Source organism: Crocuta crocuta, unplaced genomic scaffold (assembly GCF_008692635.1).
Source record: "Crocuta crocuta isolate KB4526 unplaced genomic scaffold, BGI_CrCroc_1.0 scaffold180, whole genome shotgun sequence".
Taxonomy (NCBI): domain Eukaryota; kingdom Metazoa; phylum Chordata; class Mammalia; order Carnivora; family Hyaenidae; genus Crocuta; species Crocuta crocuta.
In genome coordinates this window covers 3725865-3747920 of record NW_027527549.1, presented here as the reverse complement: position 1 = coordinate 3747920, position 22056 = coordinate 3725865, and the positions used below count along the sequence as shown (strand labels likewise).

At 45.9% G+C, this 22056-nt stretch overlaps 1 protein-coding gene and 1 non-coding gene across 2 annotated transcripts in view; both read right to left on the bottom strand.

The window, feature by feature from the left end:
- Window positions 1–4684: 4684 nt before the first annotated feature.
- On the bottom strand, window positions 4685–4792 carry LOC144234755 (U6 spliceosomal RNA). The gene has a single exon (XR_013336060.1). It is a non-coding gene; the product is annotated as a U6 spliceosomal RNA (small nuclear RNA).
- An 8459-nt stretch (window positions 4793–13251) lies between these two features.
- CD101 (CD101 molecule) overlaps window positions 13252–22056 on the bottom strand; it is a 35957-nt gene continuing 27152 nt past the window's right edge. Inside the window, exon 9 of the mRNA XM_077767294.1 lies at window positions 13252–15677. Within this exon, the coding sequence (XP_077623420.1) occupies window positions 15445–15677 (233 nt within the window). The 3' untranslated portion in view covers window positions 13252–15444. The remainder of the gene's footprint in view (window positions 15678–22056) is intronic.

Sequence of the window (22056 nt, the reverse complement as noted above, 5' to 3'; positions counted from 1 at the left end):
AGAGTCGGAATGGAAACGATAGAAGTAGATTACCTTTGGTGTACTCTTTGTATTCTATTAGTATGCTTTTGTAGTGTTAAAAAAAAATTAAGGGGTTCCTGGAGGTTCCGTTGGTAAGCCCCCTGACTCTTGATTTTGGCTCAGATCAGGATCTCTAACGGTTGATGAGATGGAGCCCCAGGCGGGGCTTACCCTCCTCCCCCAACAGCGCCAAGCCTACTTGGAATTCTCTCTCCCTCTCCCTCCGGTTTGCTCATGCACTCTCTCTCTTTCTCTCAAAAGAAACTTTTCAAAAATCGAGAATGACGTTAAGTAAAAGAAAGGGAACTGAATTTGAAATGTAATCAGAACTACTAGTTAGCAGAAAGGGAGGAATAGAAATCAAGAGATGTATTGCAATAAAGATGGATTTGAACAAGTACTTATTAAATAGCTTTTTGTGGGCCCAGTGTGAGCTAGGTGCTTGAGAAAAAAATAAAATTTATTCACACAGAGTTTGAAACTATTTTTCTAACCGCAAGGAACTTAGTATATGAAGGAGACTGCATTAGTGCATATTGAATGAGCACTTAAATAATAAAATGGTATTCAACGTCAAGATGGGTGGAGTTAATAAATTCTGTGGGGCTAGTTAATAAGCTCTACGATTGATTTAATCACAGCCAAATTAAAAAAAAAGGGGGAGAGTATTTCTTCCGTAAATTTGGACTATGCAAGATCAAAATGTTTAGGCTCCAGAGGGTTGATAACCATATTTATAAGAGTGAGAAAAGAAATAAGGTTGTCCTTGGGTCGGATGTGGCCGTAATGCTGGCATAAACTGTAATGAATTCTATAATACACACTTTTCAAAATATACACATATATAAGCTTACGTATGTTCACTTTTATTCTTATATGTTTACTTTGTATAACTAGCCTGCAGACCCTGGAAAGAATGTGCTACATTGACTTCTATTTTCAGTGAGGTTGAGAGTTTTAGTTAATTTACTAAATTTATTCAAAAGGAATGCCTAGGCTAGGTTCTAGGGCTAGATGTTTAAACTCACAAGTTAATGATGCAGTAAATTCTTTCCCTATAGGGCTGGTCAAATGCAAAGTGTATGATGGAGTTGTTCTAAAACCGAATTGTGGTAATGACTGCATAACTATACATTTACCAAGACTTGGGCAACCCTATGTATTGGGGAATTCTATGGTATCTAAGTTATCCCTCAATAAAGCTGTTAAAAACAACAAAAAAAAATAATTTATAAGCAATGCCAAAACACCTGCCTGGCAAATAAAAGCTAGAATCATCTCAATGTTTTGACATCCTAGGGAAACATAATGGGTGAAGGAGTTAAATTGTAGCAACTCTTAAGTTTCGGATGATGTGGATTCTTGTGCAGACTGGCTCCCTGGCCTATGCCATTAATACCCCCTTGTGCCAACACTTATTTTAATCCTTGGGAAAATGAAAGAATTCTCTTTTCTCCGCTCAGCATAGTACCGGCTAGCATACGTTAAACCCGTCAGTCACTGTAAGATACTCACGCGATGGTACCAGCTAGATCAGTCGCCTCTTGACATCCTTGCCACTCTGTATTTTTAAAAAATAATCGGCAATTCTAAGTTATTTGTAAAATTCCGGCCCTGTGCAGACTTTGGCTTCATTCATTTTAATAATTACATTGGTCAAACGTGTTTTCCCAATTGGCTGATACTTCTAATAAACATAGTTTGTTTTCTGGGAACTTGTATCTTTCTGGGTTTTTTGCTTATGTCTCTGGTTTGGGGTGGGGAGAAGTAACCACTTTGAAATGTCAGATAAAGGATTTGTGCCCATGAGGCACGTAGTCACGGGAGGAAACCCTTACGTAACTGCAGCCTGCCCGTTTTCTGAAGTGGATTCTGGGAGACATGCTTTTATGTGTGTTTTCACACTTGGTTCTCACACGTACCTTGGCAGTGGATGTTCTTTTATCCCCATTTTAAAGAGTAGGGCACCAAAGTTCAGGGTAGGTAGGAACTTACTGGAAGGTCATGCTCCTAACCACTATCTTACAGAGCCTCTGCCTGAACTTTCGGACCAGATAGGGCCCATAGATTAATCTTGTTCTGGCTCAAACACCAGACAGATCAGGGGCTGGAAGCCATTTTTTGAGATTCCCAGTCCAGTTCTTGCCACTACAGTATTTTTACGAAGTATAAATGATTCAGTGATTCATTCAGATATTTAACCTACGCATAGCCAAGCATTCAGATATTTGTGGTATAGGGCTCGACAAAGATTTAAAAAAGTGAAGCAAGTTGTGCCATCTTATAAATGACCACGAGGTGGCGACATATGAACATAAAAACCAAACACAAGTGCCTCCTGCTGTTTCTTTTTGTTCGTTTGTTTAAGGATATGTAATGGTAATTCACTTTCCTTTCACTTTGTGCCTTTCAAATATATGACCATTTTAACCTTATCCTTTGACATTAGCACAGTCAGAATATTATGTTAAGGATAAATCTGGTTTATCATTTGAAAAGCCAAGATACCTTGGGTACTTGGGTGGCTCAGTTGGTTAAGCATCTGACTTCAGCTCAGGTCATGATCTCATGGTCTGTGAGTTCGAGCCCCATGTCAGACTCTGTGCTGACAGCTCAGAGCATGGAACCTGCTTAGGATTCTGTATCTCCCTCTCTATCCACCCATCCCCTGCTATTCTCACTCTCTCTCTCTCTCTCTCTCTCAAAAATAAATAAAACACCAAAAAATATTTTTTAGAAAAGCCAAGAGACTGTACAAATTCTTTTATTGCACCAATATTCTTGATTAGGTTCCCAATTTCACCGGTCTTAAAATGTCCCCAAACTGGTTCAAATTGTGCCCTCCTTCAACTACTTCTTTGTTGTGGTTTTTTCGTAAGTGTACAATTCAGTACTTTTTTAGTAAACCTATAAAGTTGTGCAGCCATGACCACAATCCAGTTTTAGAACGTTTCTGCGACCCCCCTCCCAAATTTCCCTGGAACCTGTGTATAGTAATCCTCACTTACACCCCCAGCAGCAAGAGACCACTGATGTGCTTTCTGTCTGTAAATTTCTCCTTTCTGGAGATTTCATGTAAATGGAATATACAACTTGTAATCGATTGCCTGTCTTCTCTCATGTGGCATAATGCTTTTGAGTTTCGTCCATGTCTTAGCATGTTATCATTAGTTCATTCTTTTTATTGCCAAAGAGTATTCTGTTGTTCTCATTCATCAGCTGATAGACATTTGGGTTGTTTTCCCTTTGGGATTATTAGGAATAATGTTGTTATGAACCTTAACAAGTCTTTGTGTGGACAGAGTTTTCATTCCTCTTAGGTAAATACCTGTGAGTGGAATTTCTGGTCGTGTGGTAAATTTATGTTTAAGTTTTTAAGAAATCGCCAAAGTGTTTTCCAAAGTGGCCATGACATTTTATTTTCTTACGAGCAGCGTGTAAAGGTTTCTTCAGCTTCTGTACATTCTCACGAACACTTGTTATTGTCTGCCTTTTTGATGCTACTCCTTCTGGTTGTGGTGAAGTGGTTTCTCCTCTGGGTTTTAATTTGCATTTCCTTATGGCTCAATGTTGAGCTCCTTTGCCTGTGCTTACCAGTCATTATCTTTCTCCTTTTCAGTGGTTTTGAAAGGCTCTTTCCTTTAAAGATCTGTAGGGAACTTAAACTAAAACCTAAGTAAAAAATGACATCAATTGTTATAAATCCAAGGAGATCAAAGAAATAGTAACATTTGTAATTATGTTAAGTAACACAATTGTATATAATTTTTTTAATATGTATTTAATTTTGAGAGAGACAGACAGAACACAAGCAGGAAGGGACAGAGAATCCAGAGCAGGCTCCAGGCTCTGAGCTGTCAGCACAGAGCCCGACGCAGGGCTTGAACCCACAAACTGTGAGATCATGACTTGAGCCGAAGTGGGACGCTTAACTGACTCAGCCACCGAGTTGCCCCAACACAATTGTATATGCACTCCGATCATGGTCATGTGAAAAATACTCTTTCACTACAACAGACTGTTAACTTTTAAGAGTGTGGCTCTGTGAGGCTGGATTGGGAGATGGGTCTGGGTTTTATTTTTATTTTCTACAACGCTCATGTGTTACTCTATTTATTATTTTTAAAAAAATTCTGCGGGGCACCCGGGTGGCTCAGTCGGTTGAGCACTTCATGTAAAAACATGAATTGGATTCTGTTGCTCTTTGCTTAAAATGCTTCCATCGCTTTCCATGGAATTTAGAAAAAAGTTGAAACTCTCAGCCTGGCTCATGTGGGGCCCCACGTGACCTTGGCCCCATCTATTTCCCTCTCTCCCCTCTGCCATTCCCCTCCTCACCTCCTGAGCCCCAGCCGTCCTGACCTGCGCTTCCTGCCTCGCTGCCGCCTGGCTTTGTCTTACCTTAGGACCGTTGTTCACGTTGTGCTTTTCTTGACTTGTCTTTTCTTGTCTTTTGCTTTCCTGTCTTTCCCTTTCTTCCCTTTTCCCACACTCAAAGAAGATTAATGTTAATTTGCCAACCAGGGATAATTTTTGCATGAGCAAGGTTGCCTGGTCGTATATTCCATATTTGAGCAGAGCCAGACAGTTAACCAGAGGTCATAAGTTCCTGTGGAAGGGGAGAAGCTTGGATAACCCTCTGTGGTTAGCTGTGAGTGGAACGAAAGTTATGGATCACCTACCTCGCGAATTTGCATGTCATCCTTGCGCAGGGGCCAGGCTAATGTGCGTATTGTTGCAATTTTAATATATGTGCAGCTGAAGCAAGCACTGTGTTATACTTCCTGCCTGGAATCTTTCCCTAGTTGGGTTTTTGTTTTTGTTTTTGTTTTTGTTTAACGCTTATTCATTTTTGAGAGACAGAGCGTGAGTCGGTGGGGGCGGGGGGGAGCAGAGAGCGAGGGAGACAGAATCCAAAGCAGGCTCCGGGCTCTGAGCTGTCAGCACAGAGCAAACCCACAAACTGCGAGATCCTGATCTGAGCCAAAGTCGGACACTTAACCAACCGACTGAGCCACCCAGGTGCCTGGCCCTAGTTCTTTAAAAGCCTAGCCCCTTGGTCTTCTGGTCTCAGCTGAAGTGTCACCTCAGTGAGACTTTCCATGACTACTTAATCTAAAGAGCTCCTTCCTTGCTACTCTCTGCCTCCACTCCCTGTTTGCTCTCTGCATAACATGTAGTTTGCAGTAAGTGGTCTATTTCCTTGCTGATTGTCTCCCCTTCATAGATTATACACGTAGGTGCCAAAGGAACTACCTCTGTTTTGCTCACCACGGTGCGTAGATATTCAGAAATACCTAGTAAGTGAAACACATTAAGCTGTAGAGGGAAGGGACTAAAGTCACCTTAGTGTGCCCACCTGATCCCCTCCACTTCATCCCTAATGGATTCAGCATGGGGACTTCAAGTCACAGCAAATTCTCTCTTAGGGTATCTCAAAATGCCAGTTGATTCTAACGTATATTGAGGAGAAATCTGTCTTTCTGTCTGAAACTTCCACTTATTTGTAATCTAGAGTGACACATAATACACTTCATTCTTTTCAGTGTCACTTTCAAATATTTGAATATGGCTGCCTCATCCTCCCCACATCCGCCCGTATTACTGGTCCTCAGGGAGCCCGCTCCGTCTGCTGCAGTCACTTCCCTCCCCCTCCGGACCCCCTCACCAATGCTTTTCAATGAACGCTTGCTTAATCCGAGGCATCTCAAACAGAATTCAGCATGAAGAATCCTGTGGGATAATTATCTCCTTTATTTGGGATACGACCACTATATACATGTAACATAAGGCAACACAGAATTTCTCTCTGCTTTCTAACAAACGTGTCACACTAGGAACTCACATCAAGCGTGCAATCAACCAGAACCACGGCTTTCATTTTTCACGCAAGAACTCACGTCTCCCCTACCTGGTGCATCTAATTGCTTGAACTTAACTCTGGATTCCAGCTTGCATCCTGTTCCCGGGGATCCGTCAACCTAACCTCTAGATCTCTTTGAAATCCTGCTCCTGTTAGCTGACCTGTCAGTGCTCCCTCCTGACCGTGTGTCACCTGACCACCTGACAAGCCCACTCCATTGGACTTCATCTGACTTGCCACGAGAAATGCTACCCCAGGCATTCAACCTGGACAGATCTCCCCCGGAGAAACATGGCGCCTATGGCATCATGATTTGGGGGATGGTTATATGCCAAAATGCCGTGGCTCAGGCAGGTTCTGTCCCTGTCCCCTGACTTACCAGTCTGCAAAGCAGAGCAGACGAGGAAGTGAGGTTCATCAGGGTGATTTTTTTCTGGGCAAGCAGCACAGGAAGTGGCCCAGAAGCTACGGGGGGATGTGGTTTCTCAGGACAAGAGGCCCTGGTCTCACGCCAGACTAATGATCCATTCAGCGACACACTCCCACAGTCTCCTGTCTTTACCCAGTGCCCGTCTGCCACTTCTCACTTCTTACCTAATCCGCCACCCCCTCCTGGTTCTCTCCCCAGCTTCACCTGCTTCGGGATGAAGGGCGGATGGTTAGGGATTTGCTCGGTCCAACAACGAGAGAAGAAGGGGAGTTCATAACTCTTTTGATGAAGATCTGAGGCGGCCTTCCTGGGTAGCCCAGAGCATCCCCTTCAAAAGATGGAGCTCTCTGAGCTCTTCACTTCCCCCTTCAGAACTTCCCCCCCTTTCCTGGATGACTTCCACCTTCACTCGAAGCAGAAGTCTTCCGTAGAGCAGACAGAGCCTCTCCTCTGCCGTAGCCAGGGGGCCCAGCGCCGCGGAGCTTAGCGCCCCTCCTGGCATCTGGAAGTTTCTTCCTGCATGCAGGCAGCCTCTTTCTGGCTCTCGGTCGGTGGGTTCCTTCAGACACCGCTGGTGCCTGGTGCTGAGGACAGGACCGACCCTCCCAAGCCCCAGAGAAGAGTTCAGGTGGGCCAGGGGCTGCGAGGCTCTTCTCTCTGTGGTTTTTTGCCTTTTAGTTCTGCTTTCTCACTTTTATGCTAATTGCCCGATCCTTCCCTCCCCTTCCTCTTTTCTTCTCCCTTCTCCCCCTACGCCTCCTGCCAACCCTCAACACTTCTTCTTCAGTCCAGGGGCCAGAAGGCAGCATGAAGGACTGGCTGGGGAGGAAGAGTCACCCGGATTCTGTGTGTGCCCACCCGGAGCTCTGCATGCACGTATAAGCAGTCCCTCTCTGTCCTCATGCTTTGTTCGAGATGACCCAATTCCTGCCACTTTCATCATTGCTAACGTCTTGATAGAACAGCTGGACCAAGGGCTAAGTGGTAGATGGAGACATTCTCCCCACCTGAGTGATTTTGCTTTTAGGCTGTACGCCCTACCCAACAGTGTGCATGTACAGTACAAAATACCAACTACCTCACTCCATCCAAACCATGTTAACAGGGCTGAAGAACACAGGTATGGAGCAAAGCCCTGTTCAGGACATTAATTCCATTCATTCTGTGGACTGAATTGTGTCTCCCCAAATTCCTATGATGAAGCTCTGCTTCCCAGTGTGACGGTATTTGGGGGTGGGGCCACTGGGCCATAGTTAGGTTTCGATAAGGTCTTGAGGATGAGGCCCTCCATGAAGGGATTAGCGCCCTTATTAGAGATACTGGAGAGACTCTTCTGTGTGTTTCGCTTGCTCGCTCTCTGTCATATGAGGACATAGATGGAAGTTGGCAGTCTACGAGCTGGGAAGAGGGAGTTTGCCAGTTGGCTGGCGTCTCGATCTGGGACTTAGAGTTTCCGGAACTGTGAGAAACTAAAGTCTGTTGTGTAAGCCACCCAGCCTATGGCACTGTGTTATGGCAGCTCGAGCTGACTGAAACAAATTCCCAAGCTAATTATTTGCTATCTACCATAACATTTGTTTTCCTAATGTGCCATTTGCGCTCAAATCTGCATGCAAATTGAATTAGCTAATTAATACAGGTATAGAGGACCTCAGGATAGGAGTCTCTGGTGATTCCGTTCCCTACTCACTCCCATGTATTTATATATCTTTGTTTGGAACTCCCGGATTAAATGGCCCTGTCCCTTCATTTAACTATAAAGCACTCAGACAATTTTGTCTGAATGTTCCTCTCTCCCCATTGCCTTGATATCCTGGTTCTTTCCGGAACTTCATACTTACCGTCCCGAAATTAGGCTCATGGGCGGTGGACCCAAACAATGATCACATTTTGTGGCAAATCTCATGCTTGGACCTCATGTCTATACCCTGTTCTTGCCACGATCATGTTAAGACTTTAGAAAGCAAAATGCGGGGATCTGGTTTCCTTTGCAGGAACAGAAAGGATTAAAATTTCCAGCCTGTCAATGATGATACCCAACATTTATGAGTTCTAATTCCTTTGCATGCATATCTCATTTAGCCCTTACAGTGGACTCCGTGGAGAAAGGGGAAAACCTCCCTGGAGAGATGAGGGAAGGGAGGCAAAGAGTGACCGGCCAAGGGGACAGAGGCAGTGACTGATGTCAGGATTCCCACGCAGGCAGTCTAAACCCAGAGGTCACCTTGCTGACTCCTAGGAAACCAGATGTATTCATTGAGCACACCACCAAAAAGGAACAAAAGGTCAATTTTACCTCACCCGTAGCTTACTTCTCACAGGGGCTCACGTGTTGACTATTTCTTTCATGCAAAAGGCTTACTAAACATCATAGTTGCCATTTAGCTTTCTGTTACCAGGTTGAGCCGTCTCTTGGTTTACTGCTTTTGAATGACGCATACTTAATACTACACTGGATATCTCCCCTCGATGAAGAAAAGTTTCGAGCAAGGACTATGGACTGGAAACTCAGACTTCAGAATTTTGTACGGGTGTGTTCGGACCTGACCTGACATTAGGTCCTAATACTGATGGGGTTTTTTTTTTTTGCACAGTGTCCCTACGTGTCACTTCTAGGCCCAGAAGGTATTTGGCCCCCATAGAGGAATAAAGGCCATTCTGACATCAGCACCATTTTATTGGGCGGGTCATATCTTGGGTACAGAGAACAGAAGATTCTCACACAATTCTTAGCCACCAGCAGGGTGGTATAAATAGCTGCCTTCAGATTATTAAACAGTACAAAGATTCCCTAAAGATGGACTCAAGAACTCTTAGCATTTGCCATCAGTCATGGGAGACGGTAAGAAAAACACGCTCTCGTGTGTTCGTTTGAACAGCATCCTGCGGTAGCACAGAGTAGCCACACCATCAACATGCATTGGGTTGAATGGGCATCTGTAGGAAGGAGGGCAAAGAGTGCAGAGGGGTCCCCTGTCTTCCAGTCTAAATTCGCCTCCCCCTTTTAGAGCAAACTGGTGCTTCACATGTGACAGAACAAGCATCTGTCATCAGTTTTCCCGTCCCCAAGGTCCCCCTCTTCTACCTTGTATGTGTAACTCTTTGCTCAAAATGCGACGATAGCATCTTTACAAGTAGAGGAAGCATATGTGATAGAAAGGGGGTTGCTTCTGGAGCTCCTGCATCCAGGTTTAAAGACCAGCTCTTCCACTTTATGCTCATGATACTTTTCCTGGCTTATGCTGTGATGTCCACTTCACAAGTTTGTCGTAAAGATCTAGTCCTCCTAACCCATGATGGCGGCTCGACATAGTGAACATCAGCTCCTTTCTCCTTTCCTCATAGAGGGAATGGATGAAGTCAGTTGTTTCCACATTCCTAGCCCCCAGCACGTGTCTTGGCACACGCAGACTATCTGCAAATGTTTGGGGAATAAATAAAATCTTACTTGCCAGTATACTAAAATTCCTCACTCTGTGTTGGTCATCCAGTTGGTTCTCCAACACTTTAAAAACCTTTTTTGGGGGGTGACTCAGTCGGTTAAGCATCCGACTTGGCCCAGGTCATGAGCTCATGGTTTGTGGTTCGAGCCCCACATCGGGCTCTGTGCCGACAGCTCAGAGCCTGGAGCCTGCCTCAGATTCTGTGTCTCCCTCTCTCTCTGTCCCTCCCCCACTCCCACTCTGTCTCTTTCTCTCTCTCAAAAATAAATTAAATTTTTAAAAAATTTTTAATGTTTATTTATTTTTAAGTGACAGAGACAGAGCACAAGTGGGGGAGGGGCAGAGAGACAGGGAGACACAGAATCTGAGGCAGGCTCCAGGCTCCGAGCCAAACATGGGGCTTGAACTCACGAATTGTGAGATCATGACCTGAGCTGAAGTCGGATGCTTAACCGCCGGAGCCACCCAGGCGCCCCTATTCTCAAACACTTTGTGAAAGAAAGACACTTTTTTAAAAAACTTAGGTGTCAGTTATTTATGTACAGTAAGTTAATTAAGTTATATACTACTATATATTATATATTAAGTTATACAGAAATCATTTAAATTGTTCCATCTCAAGAAAAGAACTTAGTAAATTTTTACATAGGTGTACATACAGCCGTGAGACCACCACCTAAAGATAAAAGAACATTTCAGTTGCCCCAGAAGTTTCTTCATGCCACTTCCCAGTCAATACTCCCCCAATGGTGACTGCTGTCCTCATAGGGTTGTTTTGCCAGTTCTTGGATTTCAAAACAACAAGCTTACCCTTTTGTGTCTGGCTTACCCTTTTGTGTCTGGCTTATGTCACTCAGGAAATGCTGTGACATTGGTCCATGTCGTCATGTGTGTCAGCAGTTTGTTCATTTTTATTCCGTGTAGCACTCCAGAGTATAAACTACACAACCATTCACCTACTGATGGACAGTGGAGTTGTGGCCAGTTTTTAGCGATACTGGCTCAAGCCATCCTTTTGTGTATGTCTTTTGGTGGCTAGAGCTGTTCATCTCTCTTGGCTAGATGCAAGGAGTGGACTTGCTGGGCCACAGGGCAGGTGTATGCTGAACTTCATCAAAAACTCCCCAACTCTTTTACAAAACAGTTGAGCAAGTTTACACTGCCACCAGCACCGAATTAAGTTCTGGTAACTTCCAGTCCTTACCGGCGTTTGGTAATTTGGTATCACCCTTTACATAGTAATCATCCCAGTGATATGGGTATCTCGTGGTTGCTTTAATTTGTAGATTTCTGATGAGTGATGACGTTGAACATCTTTTCAGACGCTGAGGCCATGGGGCTGCACTAATTAAAATCTCACCTCAAGGGAATCTTCTGCAGGGAACATAGCTGACTGACAGCTTGCAGTGGCTACATATCATGTCTGCCACGATGCTCATGCCTAGGCCACCTTTTCCCCAGAAAATGTGCTGCTTCCAGTCAAAGACAAAGCAGGGCAGAGATACTAGAGTTAAGCCATATCTGCCCAGAGGAGCGCTTCTCAGATAGCCAACCTTTGTTTAAGAGGCTCTGATCAGCTTGGCACTGCATCTGAAGTTCTTCCTACATCATTCTTCTTCCTTCCCTGTTTCCTTTTATAGATGTCAAACCTGCACCGCAGTCCAGGGCTCTCCCCACCTTCTGCCCCACCCCCTTATTCCCCCCATAGGCATTTCCCTCAGTAGACCCCTCACATGTCTAATCCCACCTTGGCATCGGCTTCATGAAGCCCAAACTGACCTATATGATTATTGACTGTTCTGATAATTCTCTTTTGTAAAACCCCTGTACAAGTCTTTTGCCTATTTTTAAACTGAGTTTCATGCTCCTCCTTTTCTAAAAATGTATTTATAGGGGCACCTCGGTGGCTCAGTTGGTTAAGCGTCTGACTTCGGCTCAGGTCATGATCTTGTGGCTTGTGGGTTGGAGGCTTGCGTCGGGGTCTGTGCTGACAGCTCAGAGCCTGGAGCCTGCTTCGGATTCTGTATCTCCCACCTCTCTCTGTCCCTCCCCCACGTGTGCTCTCTCTCTCTCCAAAATAAATCAACAATAATAAATAAAATATTTAAAAACAAAAAAGATAAGGTAAATGGAAAGCCAGTTAAGTGAAAAGATACTAGTCTCTCATCTCTACATTTATCAATAGAAAGTTAATATTTATTAACCAGAAGAATCTCATAACGTGATTATATTTAACAAATATAAATACCTCTTTGAGCTTGATGTCATAATTAAAACTTTCTTGGGGCGCCTGGGTGGCTTAGTCGGTTAAGCGTCCGACTTTCGCTTAGGTCTGATCTCGCGGTTCGTGGGTTCGAGCCCCGTGTCAGGCTCTGTGCTGACTGCCAGCTCAGAGCCTGGAGCCTATTTCAGAGTCTGTGTCTCCCTCTCTCTCTGACCCTCCCCTGCTCACGCTGTCTCTCTCTCTCTCCTAGAAATAAAATTAAAATATTAAAAAAAAATAAATAAAAATAAAACTTTCTGATAGTTTGGTCCAGCCCACAAGCCTCATAAAGTCATTTTTATCCCTGTTATACAAATTAGGAAAGTGGAGGTGGTTCCCTGATGCTGGGGATCCTACTTTGTCTTGGTACTGCCCCAGCCCTCAGCCAACCCCTCCCCATCATCTATGATGCTGCTTTTTCAATCCTCCTGAAGGAGAGCTGCTCCTTCCCTGCTAAATAACATTCCGTGGCTCACCCGTGTCCACCAAATAAAGGCCAAGTTCTTGTGTGTGTTCAAGATCTTGTTTCCTGCACATCTCAATGGACTATAAAGAACAAAAACAGCCTATTCATGCCTTCTTCGCCTCCATATCATCTCCTCCTACACAGAGTCGGAATACCTCCGGAGTGAGCATTTTCCATCTCTGGCAGGAGTATGGCAGAGGATTCGAACTTCACAACTGCTTGGACTAGACATGGATCCAGAGAGCTTAAGATTATTCAATTAACCAGGTACAAGACAGATACAGATAGAATAGGTCAAATAAAACCTCCCAGGAGCACAGGGCATGGCTGAGACGGATAGAACACCAGCCACGAAAAGAGAGCAGGGCTGGAAAACTTTTTCCACAAAGCGCCAGATAGTAAACATTCTAGGTATTGCGAGTCATAGAGTCGCCCTGGCAGCCACTCCCTGCTGCCATTTTATTATGACAGCAGCCGGAGGTGATATGTAGACAAACAGGGGTGGCTGTATTCCCACAAAATAGTATTTTAAAAAACAGGTGGTGGGCAACATTTGCCCTGTGGGCCGCAGGTAGCCAGCTCCCGAGACAGAGGGTCACTCTGTTGCCAAATAGGGTTTAAAACACAAGACACTGATGGGAAAACCAGGTGCTGACCTAGAATGGAAAAGTTGAAACCAATGAACAAAAGTAAAACTCTTACTAAGTTTTAGAAAGTAAAACGGATCAAGTATGTAATTGGAAAGAGAAGAGATTTCACATGAAATTGCTCCTGAGTTAGGTGAAAACTTTTATTCAGTTAAAAAAAGAGAGAGAGAAAACAAGATGACTTTGGGGTTGGGTTGCCTGAAAATTCACCACGGGCCAAAGAGAGCAGCGTGGCTTCTCTGAACAGCTACTGTGCTTGCTGTGCGAACGCAGAGCATTCAGAAGAAACAAGGCGTCGACCCCGGAGGACGGGGAGCCATGTTGGTTGAGTCACCACTGGGTCCCTCACATCCATCTCTGCCAGACACCAGGGGGCGCTCACTGGGAAACAATCATTCCCACACTTTGGGCTCGGTGATGCGGTTCGGCATTTGAGTGTCTGTGCAACATCTGAGCCGGATTCGAACGTGGAAAATTGCCATTTGAGCCATAAGCTTCTGAAAGGCGGGACCCAGCAGAGGACAGAGGAAAGGGGGTAAAGGGAAAGAGCACCCGAGGCAGGGGACAGTACCAGAGTCTGCTCTGATTCTCTGATGGGGCTCAATTCTGTTCTCTTTCTCTTCAAAATCCCAACTAAAATCCAAGTTTCTGTGAGGGAAAAAAAAAGGCAGGGGCAATCATACTTTCTAGAAGTCTTAACTTTAGCTTTGTTACCTGAAAAATATGCCACCCTACCTGAGAGAGAAGAGACAAATGCGTTGACACATTGAAGGAAACATTTGGAGTATTTCAAACGAGCCAAAAAGGGGGGATAACCATAAGGACCCCAGAGGCTATGGTGGGAGTTCTCAGAGCCCCGTAATCCCCTGGCAAAGGAACTAATTACGTTTGGAGAAGACGTGTGTGCTTGATAAAATAATTAAAAATAAATTGCTCTCCTTGGACATGCAAATCGCCAAGTGTTCAAGCAACCCCATTGGTCACTTAGATAACAGATGCGTTTTCTCAAGTGTGTGCGGAGGCACGGATTGGTTTCCAATTCTGGCTACCAAAGGGCCTGAGCAGCGTTTGAGAGAGAGATGAGGAGTCCTTGGGCCCAGTGGGAACACTTGTCATATCCTGGGGGACAGCTGTTAAAAGCCATAAGCCATGACACTCCCCAACCCCAGCCCTCCTGACCCTTCCTGGCTGAGAACTGGGGACTCTGAGGAACTAGACTTGACCCAGTGATCCCCTTGGGCTCCTAGCTCGTGCTGGAGGAGGAGGGGATGGGGCTCTGTTACTCTCCTCCACCCCCCACCCCACCAAAGAACTACCACAACACTCTGTGCTACTACCCAGTGCTCTCAGGCCAAAGAAAATAAGGCATTGGCTAAGAGCCAGGACCCAGATGGGTCTTTTGGTGTGGGGAGGAAGGGGAGACATGAGGCCTTGCGGGGGTTGACTGTTGTGAAAAAAAAAGTTTTCCCTAATGACCTAATACTTCTTATAGAGAAAAGAAGAAAAGGAGAGGAGAGGTGAGAGGAGTTGAGGTGAAGTAGGGAGGGAAGAGGAGGAGAGGGGAGGTAGAAAGAAATGGGAGGAAGGGAGGAAGAAAGAGGAAGAGGAAACTCAAGACTACAAAATGCTTTATAATTTCTTCAAAGAACCCATCAATACTGATTAGACACCGTCTACGCAGTTGATTAGGCACCGTCTATGCAGAGCATGCTCTTGAGTACCATCTATAGATGGGATGGAGGGGAAGACAGGACTTCTGCATTGAGGGAAGTCACATCCACGTTGGGGAGTAGACCTGATGTGAATGAAGGGCATATTCCCAATTCCTTTTTGCCTTGCTGACATCAGGCCCCTTCCCACACCTCTTATTTGGGGGCAAAAGATTACCTAGAGCCGGTGTGACTGGACCACTCGGAATGCTTTCCTGGGAATCAGTGACTTATGGGAGGAGAGATGAGGGCAGCCTCGCCCTGGGCTTCGCCATAGGATCTCACCTCATACCCAAGACTGTGTGAGGGAGGCTCTCCCCTGACAGAAGGGGACCCTGCACCTCAGTGAGGTGTGGCAAATGACAAACAGGGTAAATCACTTACCCCCTGGGGGGAGGCAAGGAGTAGATGAGGTAACACACAAAGAAACACTTAGCGGTGAGGGGCAGCACACACGTGCTCAATAAACGTTCCCTCTGATTCCTAGGTAACTTGCTCAAGGCCACACATGCCAAGAAGGACACGATCAGGATTCAGTCACACGATGCTCAGTCCAATTCCAAAGCCACACTTTCCACAGGGCTGCAGGTGGTTCTCAGCGTTCAGTTGTCTTCCTCCTCTTCCCTCCGCACGGCCATCCAGTCTTCAGCCCCTTTCATGTCTATCCAGAGAGGCTTTTCTTTCTGTGCTTTTAGCCTCAGTGCCGACAACTCCCTGGCTTTGTGGTACAAGCAGAAGAGGGAAATGAGCAGAAGGAGAAACAGAATGCAGGGGCAGATGAAGAGGAAATAGAGTAAAGGTGTTGATGAGCAGATCCTGGAGAGAAATGTGAGTTCTGCAATGAAAAGAACAATAAAGAAGATAATTAGTCTCCAGCTTACCTGCACGAATCCATGCTAGACACTTGGGGGATTTATTGTTACAGCGAAATGTACGTAAAAATAGTGGGGCCAAGTAGCGGTGGGCCCTTTAAATCGTACGTGCACAGAGAGGAGGAGCGGCGGGGAGAAGGGAAGTCCAGAAGAGGGCTCCTCCAGCCCACTGCCTCCACCCAGCAAGTTCCAACCACTGGGGGTTCCAATGACCTACTTAAAACCAATAGCCTCAAAGAAAAACAAAACCGAAAAAGCAAACCTCTCCTTTAATCTTCTGTCCTCAGAAAAGAGATCTATAATTCAGCCCTCATTCTCAGCTCTGCTGCCGGTCCTGAATTTTTAACTGAGTTATTCCCACTGCTGCTGCTTGAGTGTGCGCGCTCATGTGCACAGGCGTGGGTGCACACACACGTGCACATGCGCACACTCACACACTGCGCCGTCATTGCACAACAGCACCTACAGTGAGAAGCTCGGTCCGGTCTACCCCCGCCCCCCGGGGCACCCTCCATTCGGCTGTGCTGCCCTTCCTGTTGCCTCCATCGGGCACACACTCTGTATCTCAATCCTCTGGGTCCTCCTGGGCCAGCGCCGACAACACTTCCTCTCCCGGGTCCTCCCACCTGCCTCGACACAGCCTTCTCCGACGCTCCTCTCACACGCCCCTCGGTGCAGACCTCTTTTGTTCCTCCTTATCCATCTCCTTACCTCAGTTGAGGTGCGACTCAGTACGACTGATCGAGTCATCTGTTTCCGTGTCCCCTGCTGTGCCCAGCACTTGTGTGACTACATAAGTTGATCCGAATTGAATTGGGCTGACTGCAACCACACGGGCAAAGGATACTAAACAAAGGCCAGCTGAAGCACATGACCTTCGGGGGACTGCAGTCTGCGGGGAGCACTATGAGTGCCCAGATGCGCCAAGCACACACAAGCAGTCCCAAAGTGGCTCCGGGCCACACGGCCAGAGGAGCAAAGGGACAGGGCTGCAAACACCGCAGGTTCAAGGAAGCAGTGCCTAACACGGCCTCCACGCAGAAAGGCACATGTTTAGAGAGACACCAACTACTATGACACATTTACTTATGACAGGATACTTGAAATCGGGGCTTTTTGGAAAACTCTGATGCTAATAGTCGCTGCGCTTTTACTGGCGAATTGTAATGACATAAGCAATTTCTTCAAAGGTTAACCTATAGGATTCATGGATTATACACTCTTAGAGATGTAAACGGCTTTAGAGGTCATTCCCACCAACCTCTACCGCAAGAATTCCATTTTCAGCATTGTTGACGCCATTTTGCACCTTGAAGAATGTCTCTTTGTTGGAAGTCAAGAAAGAGCCTCAACATTTGCCCAGCTCCTGCCTTGTGAACTCCTGAAGGGACGGCCCGTGTCATATGCATCTTTGTCTCTCGTACAGCACTTTGTTCAGAGGTCATCAAAGGAAACTGATGAATGAATCAATTGCGTGAGTGCACCACACACAGGAACCCAGGGGTGGCTGCCGTCTTGCTGTACAGAGTAAAGATCATCACTGAACATTAGTCTGGCGGCTCTGAACAGGACTTGACGAGCTGCAGGGGTTTGCAGCCGGATGTTCTCTGGCTCGTTTACATTCCTCATCCTAAATTTGGTTTTGGTTTTTGAAAGGTGAGCGATGATAAAGCTAGACTTTTCGTTCTTTATCACCCTCCATCTTTATGTCCTACCTGAGCCCTCTCTCCAAGGCCCTGCTTGACTACAATCATTCTCCCAGGTCTTAACATATCTGAAGGCGTGTGGCTAGGAAGTAGGTAGAGATGGCAATACTGAAAGAGACCAGAACTGTAGGGAACAGCGGGTGAGAACACTGGCTTCAACACTTCACACTACTCATGCACACAGTAGTGACTGAGTACCTCTTCCATCTCGAAGAGAGTCAGGTTCACGTTCTGGCTCTTCCACGTACTGTTATTGACACTGGACCAGTTACTTATTCTCAGTAACGATTAGTTTCCTCAACGATCAACTGGGGATAACAATTTCTAGAGTTGTGATAGGATAATAAAGTATTTAACAGAGAGTTCAGCACATGTGAGTCAGCAAGGAATAAATATTAATACACGAGTGAGAGAGTTAGGAATATCACAGGCAACTCTCTCCCAAGAGACTGGATAGAAATCAGGGCCTGACCAGCTGACTTTCCATGCTTGGCCACACACTTGGCCACGTTCTTCCACAGGCCAAGTCTCTCCCTCAAATCTCTGGTCCCTCTATCTCCGCGGCTGGGTGACATTCCACTGAGAGTCAAACGATTACATAGGAGACTCTGACTTCCCTTCCCCATCTTGGGAGTCAGAGAATTGGGAAGTGGGAGTCCACCTCTGTGTCACCGTTGCTAGGACGGTCATACAATACTGAAGAGAGAGCGCCAGCACACAGAAGGTGAAAAGAAATCTGGTACTTGGCTTTTTTTTTCCCTACTGAGACTCTAACCTTCAGTGCGAAGGGACTGCCAGAGGGCTTGAGTATCTTAATGGGGAGGAGACTGCTCTGTTTAGAGCAATCTGCCATCAAAGGATGGCCAAGCGCGCTCTTCACAGCTCTGAATTGGCCAAGAGCTAGCAACTGTCAGCTCCAGTGCTTCTAAATTACCTCTCAAGGGAGGGCAGTGTTTGCTCTGGATCCCATGGTCACCATTCCCCACCATCTGCCTCCCACCCATATCTGGATTAGAATTAGTGACATCCAAAACCATTAAGGTTTGGCACTTCAAATCAATCCGAGTAAGTGCCCGATGCTCAAAGTACAAGGTCTGCAAGACAGAGCCAAAAATGTAATGAGAACACTTCATCATGAGGCTCAGTTTATAACGTGCTTCCACCCACAGCCAAACACACCACGAGGACCATTCCTTTTCAATATTACCTCAGAAATACTGACTTCAGCAGAAGACAGATGCAACTCTGCCCCCACCCCAACCCAAACTTCAGCAACTGACGATGCCAAGTGTGGCCACGTGAGAGAATCGGCTCCTGCCAGGAAATGAAAGTGGGGTTCAGGAACCCAATTCAAGTGCATCCCAGAATGAGTGATGTCTGACAGTATCCTGTTTCATCCGAACTGAAGACTCACTTGCTCAGTCTTTTGTGAAGCATTTCATGATTACTTCATGCCAGACTTTGTCGGAGGCACCGGGGTGCATAGAAAAATGCTACAGTCTCTCCAGAAACTTCATTCTGGTAGGGGCACATATCTCCCTTGAATCTTTACTTTCTAAGTATATCCTTACCCAACTAGAAGCTGAGGAATACTAACCAATACATAGGATTACAAGTAATCCAGTCCCCAGGAAGCCTTTGCGTCTTGTCTATTAATTAATCACAGAGAACTCTCTAGAATAAGACATTTCTGTCCGGGGTCTGAGGATGAGGTAGAAAGACTAAGGTATCTCTAGCCCCTGCCTTGGCTTTGTCATAGGTAAGGAAGTCAGATGGAGAAGACAGTGTGAGGTCCATTCCATTCCCCCAGGGAAGTGCCTCTTAGCTTTTCTGCCTACACTTGAGCCACATACGCCACAGATTTGTTAAGTAGTCCTAAACTAACCCACCCTGAATCTGCCACAGGGAGGTGGCGGAAAGCATCTGAGAAGCAAGAGTTGCCAGCATGTTGTATTTGACCTGGGCTTTGTTAATACACAGAGCGGGTCCTTACCAGGAGTGCGATTACACTATGCTTCACTAAGTCTTTGAGCATCTTCTATGTGCCAGGCACTGTGCTGTGCTGGGAACAAGACACTCAGTGTTTGCCTTCTCAGAATGCACAGTCTGGCAGTGCTGCTGGATGTTAGACAGGGGTGATGGCTAAGAGACTAAGGGAAGTCCCTGAGAGGGTGGTGCTTAAGTTGGGAGGTGCAGGGTTAGTAGATGTTGACCAGAGAAAGAAGGTATGGAGGAGCACTGCAGTCAGAAGATGGTATATCTTCACCTTCTTCCTCTCTGGAATTTTTAAAAGCACTCAAGTCCCCACCAGCTCCAAACCAAAACGGAACAAAGTAAAACTTCGCTGACACCTCTTGCCACCTGTTATTTTTCTCTCTTGCCTTCACATCAAAGCTCTTGAAAGTGTAATCTGTATTTTATGTGTCCGCTATCTCACTGTGATCTGCCCTTTCTCATTACTTCTCTGCAACTGCCCTACAGTGTGGAGTCCAATGGATACTTTCTCATTCTTATCTTAATTGACCTCTTGGCGATGGTGGAGACTGTTGGCTTTCCCTTCCCTCTTGCTACCCTCTCTGCTTTTGGTTTCCATGATACCACCAAACCTTGGTTCCCCTCCAACCTCTTGGCTACTCCTGTCCTTCCCCTTCACAGTCTCCTCTTCAACAGTGGCTGTCTTAGGGATGCATCGTTGGACAACGTTATTGGCTAGAGTTGATGACTATAGCTCTAACAAAGAGCTCTCTTGGAAGTCCCTGGGTCTCTTGGATAGAACTCTGGATAACTCACACATACTCCACTCTCAATTCTAGCCCAAGTTGCTCAAAGTTGAACTAACTTTACATTCAGACCTTATATTACCTCATTTAGTGATTGTCCCCACTAACCAGCCATACTAGATACTTGATATTCATCCTTGATTCTCCCCTTCTGCTCATTCACCCTCCACATGCATCTAATCAGCCTCTAAATCCTGAAGATGATACCTCCTAATGCTGCCTGCCTGCCCTTTTCTCAGCCCTCATTAAGGCACTGCCTTCATTTGGGTCTTTATCTTGTCTCACCTGGGTTCCTACTATCAATTTCAAATAGGTCTCTCTGCTCCGTGACTGCCTCTCTTCCAACTCACCTTTAACAGGGTTCCCAGTGGGAGCTTTCTAAAATGCAAATCTCATGATGTCACTCCCCTGATTGAACTTGCTCGCTGACACTCCATAAGGTTCATGAATAAGTTCACCTTCTTTAGCCACATACGCAGGATGTGTTTGAGATCCGTACCCTCCCCATCTCACTAGCTTCCTTTCTTGCCCTTGCACCACAGTTTTTATGATTATCTTGCCTAGCCTTTCCTTTTCCTAAACTATGTTCTCTTCCTTTCATAGGCCCCATACTCCGGAGGATTTCCCAGATCTCCTCCCCACCCAGCCCTTCACCCCAGCCCTGCTTCTGCTCCTTGTGCAGCGCCCTAAGGCTACTTCTTTGATGACACCTGCCGTTTTGGACTTCACTTCCCCATCAAAATCTGAGCTCTTTGGGGGATGCCTGGGCGGTTCAGCTGGTTAAGCATCCGACTCTTGGTTTCAGCTCAGGTCATGATCTCATGGTTCGTGAGTTCCAGCCCCGCATCAGGGTCTGTGCTGACAGCGTGAAGCCTGCTTGGGATTCTCTGTCTCTCCTCTCTGCCTTTTCCCCACTCACACACACTCACACACTCTCTCAGAAAATAAACATTTAAAAAAACAAAACAAAAAAGAATCTGAGCTCCTTGGGAACAGACTCTGTAATACATGTTTTTGTGATCTCAGAAGCTCACATAGTTATTTATTGAACAACTTGAAATATTTTGTCATGGGGCACCTGGGTGGCTCAGCCGGTTAAGAGTCAGACTTTGGCTCCGGTCATGATCTCGCAGTTTGTGGGTACAAGCCCCGTGTCGGGCTCTGTGCTGACAGCCTGGAGCCTGCTTTGGATTTCTGTGTCTCCTTCGCTCTCTGCCCCTCCCCCAATTACACTCTGACTCTCTTTCTTTCAAATATAAACATTAAAACAATAATAAAAGGAGTAAGAGGTATATATTAAAAAATATTTTGTCATGTATATAGATATATCCATATGTATATGCATATGTGTGTGTGCATACTGTGTATGTGTGCATGTGTGTAGCATGTTTGGAGGCATAAGGGGAAAGAGTCAACATTTCCTGAGCACTTACAACATGCAGGGACTATGCTAGCTACTTTATACACATTTGTATTATGATCCTCATTTTATGAGTAAGCTGGGGCTCATAGAGGGTAAGTAACCAGGCTATGATTTCACGGCTCATAGATAGGTGGCAGGGGGCTGTGATCTGAGCCTCGGCATGTCTGATTCCAAACCCTGGGATTTCTCATCCCTCCACACTGCCTCCCCAAGTATCAGGATGGAGCAGCCAGGTAGGGGAAGCCAGATGCTGTAGGCACGGATTTACTTGGGAACCCCCTAGCTGTGCCTATAAGGAAAACCCTCAGCTTATCACGGCACGAGTTTTCAAGCTTCTTCAACTGTAAAGAATACAAAGACCTCCCAATTGTTAATGTTTTCTTTCCAGAGTTCCTCTTTTAGGAACCTTACACCTGGCGTATAAGGATTCTAC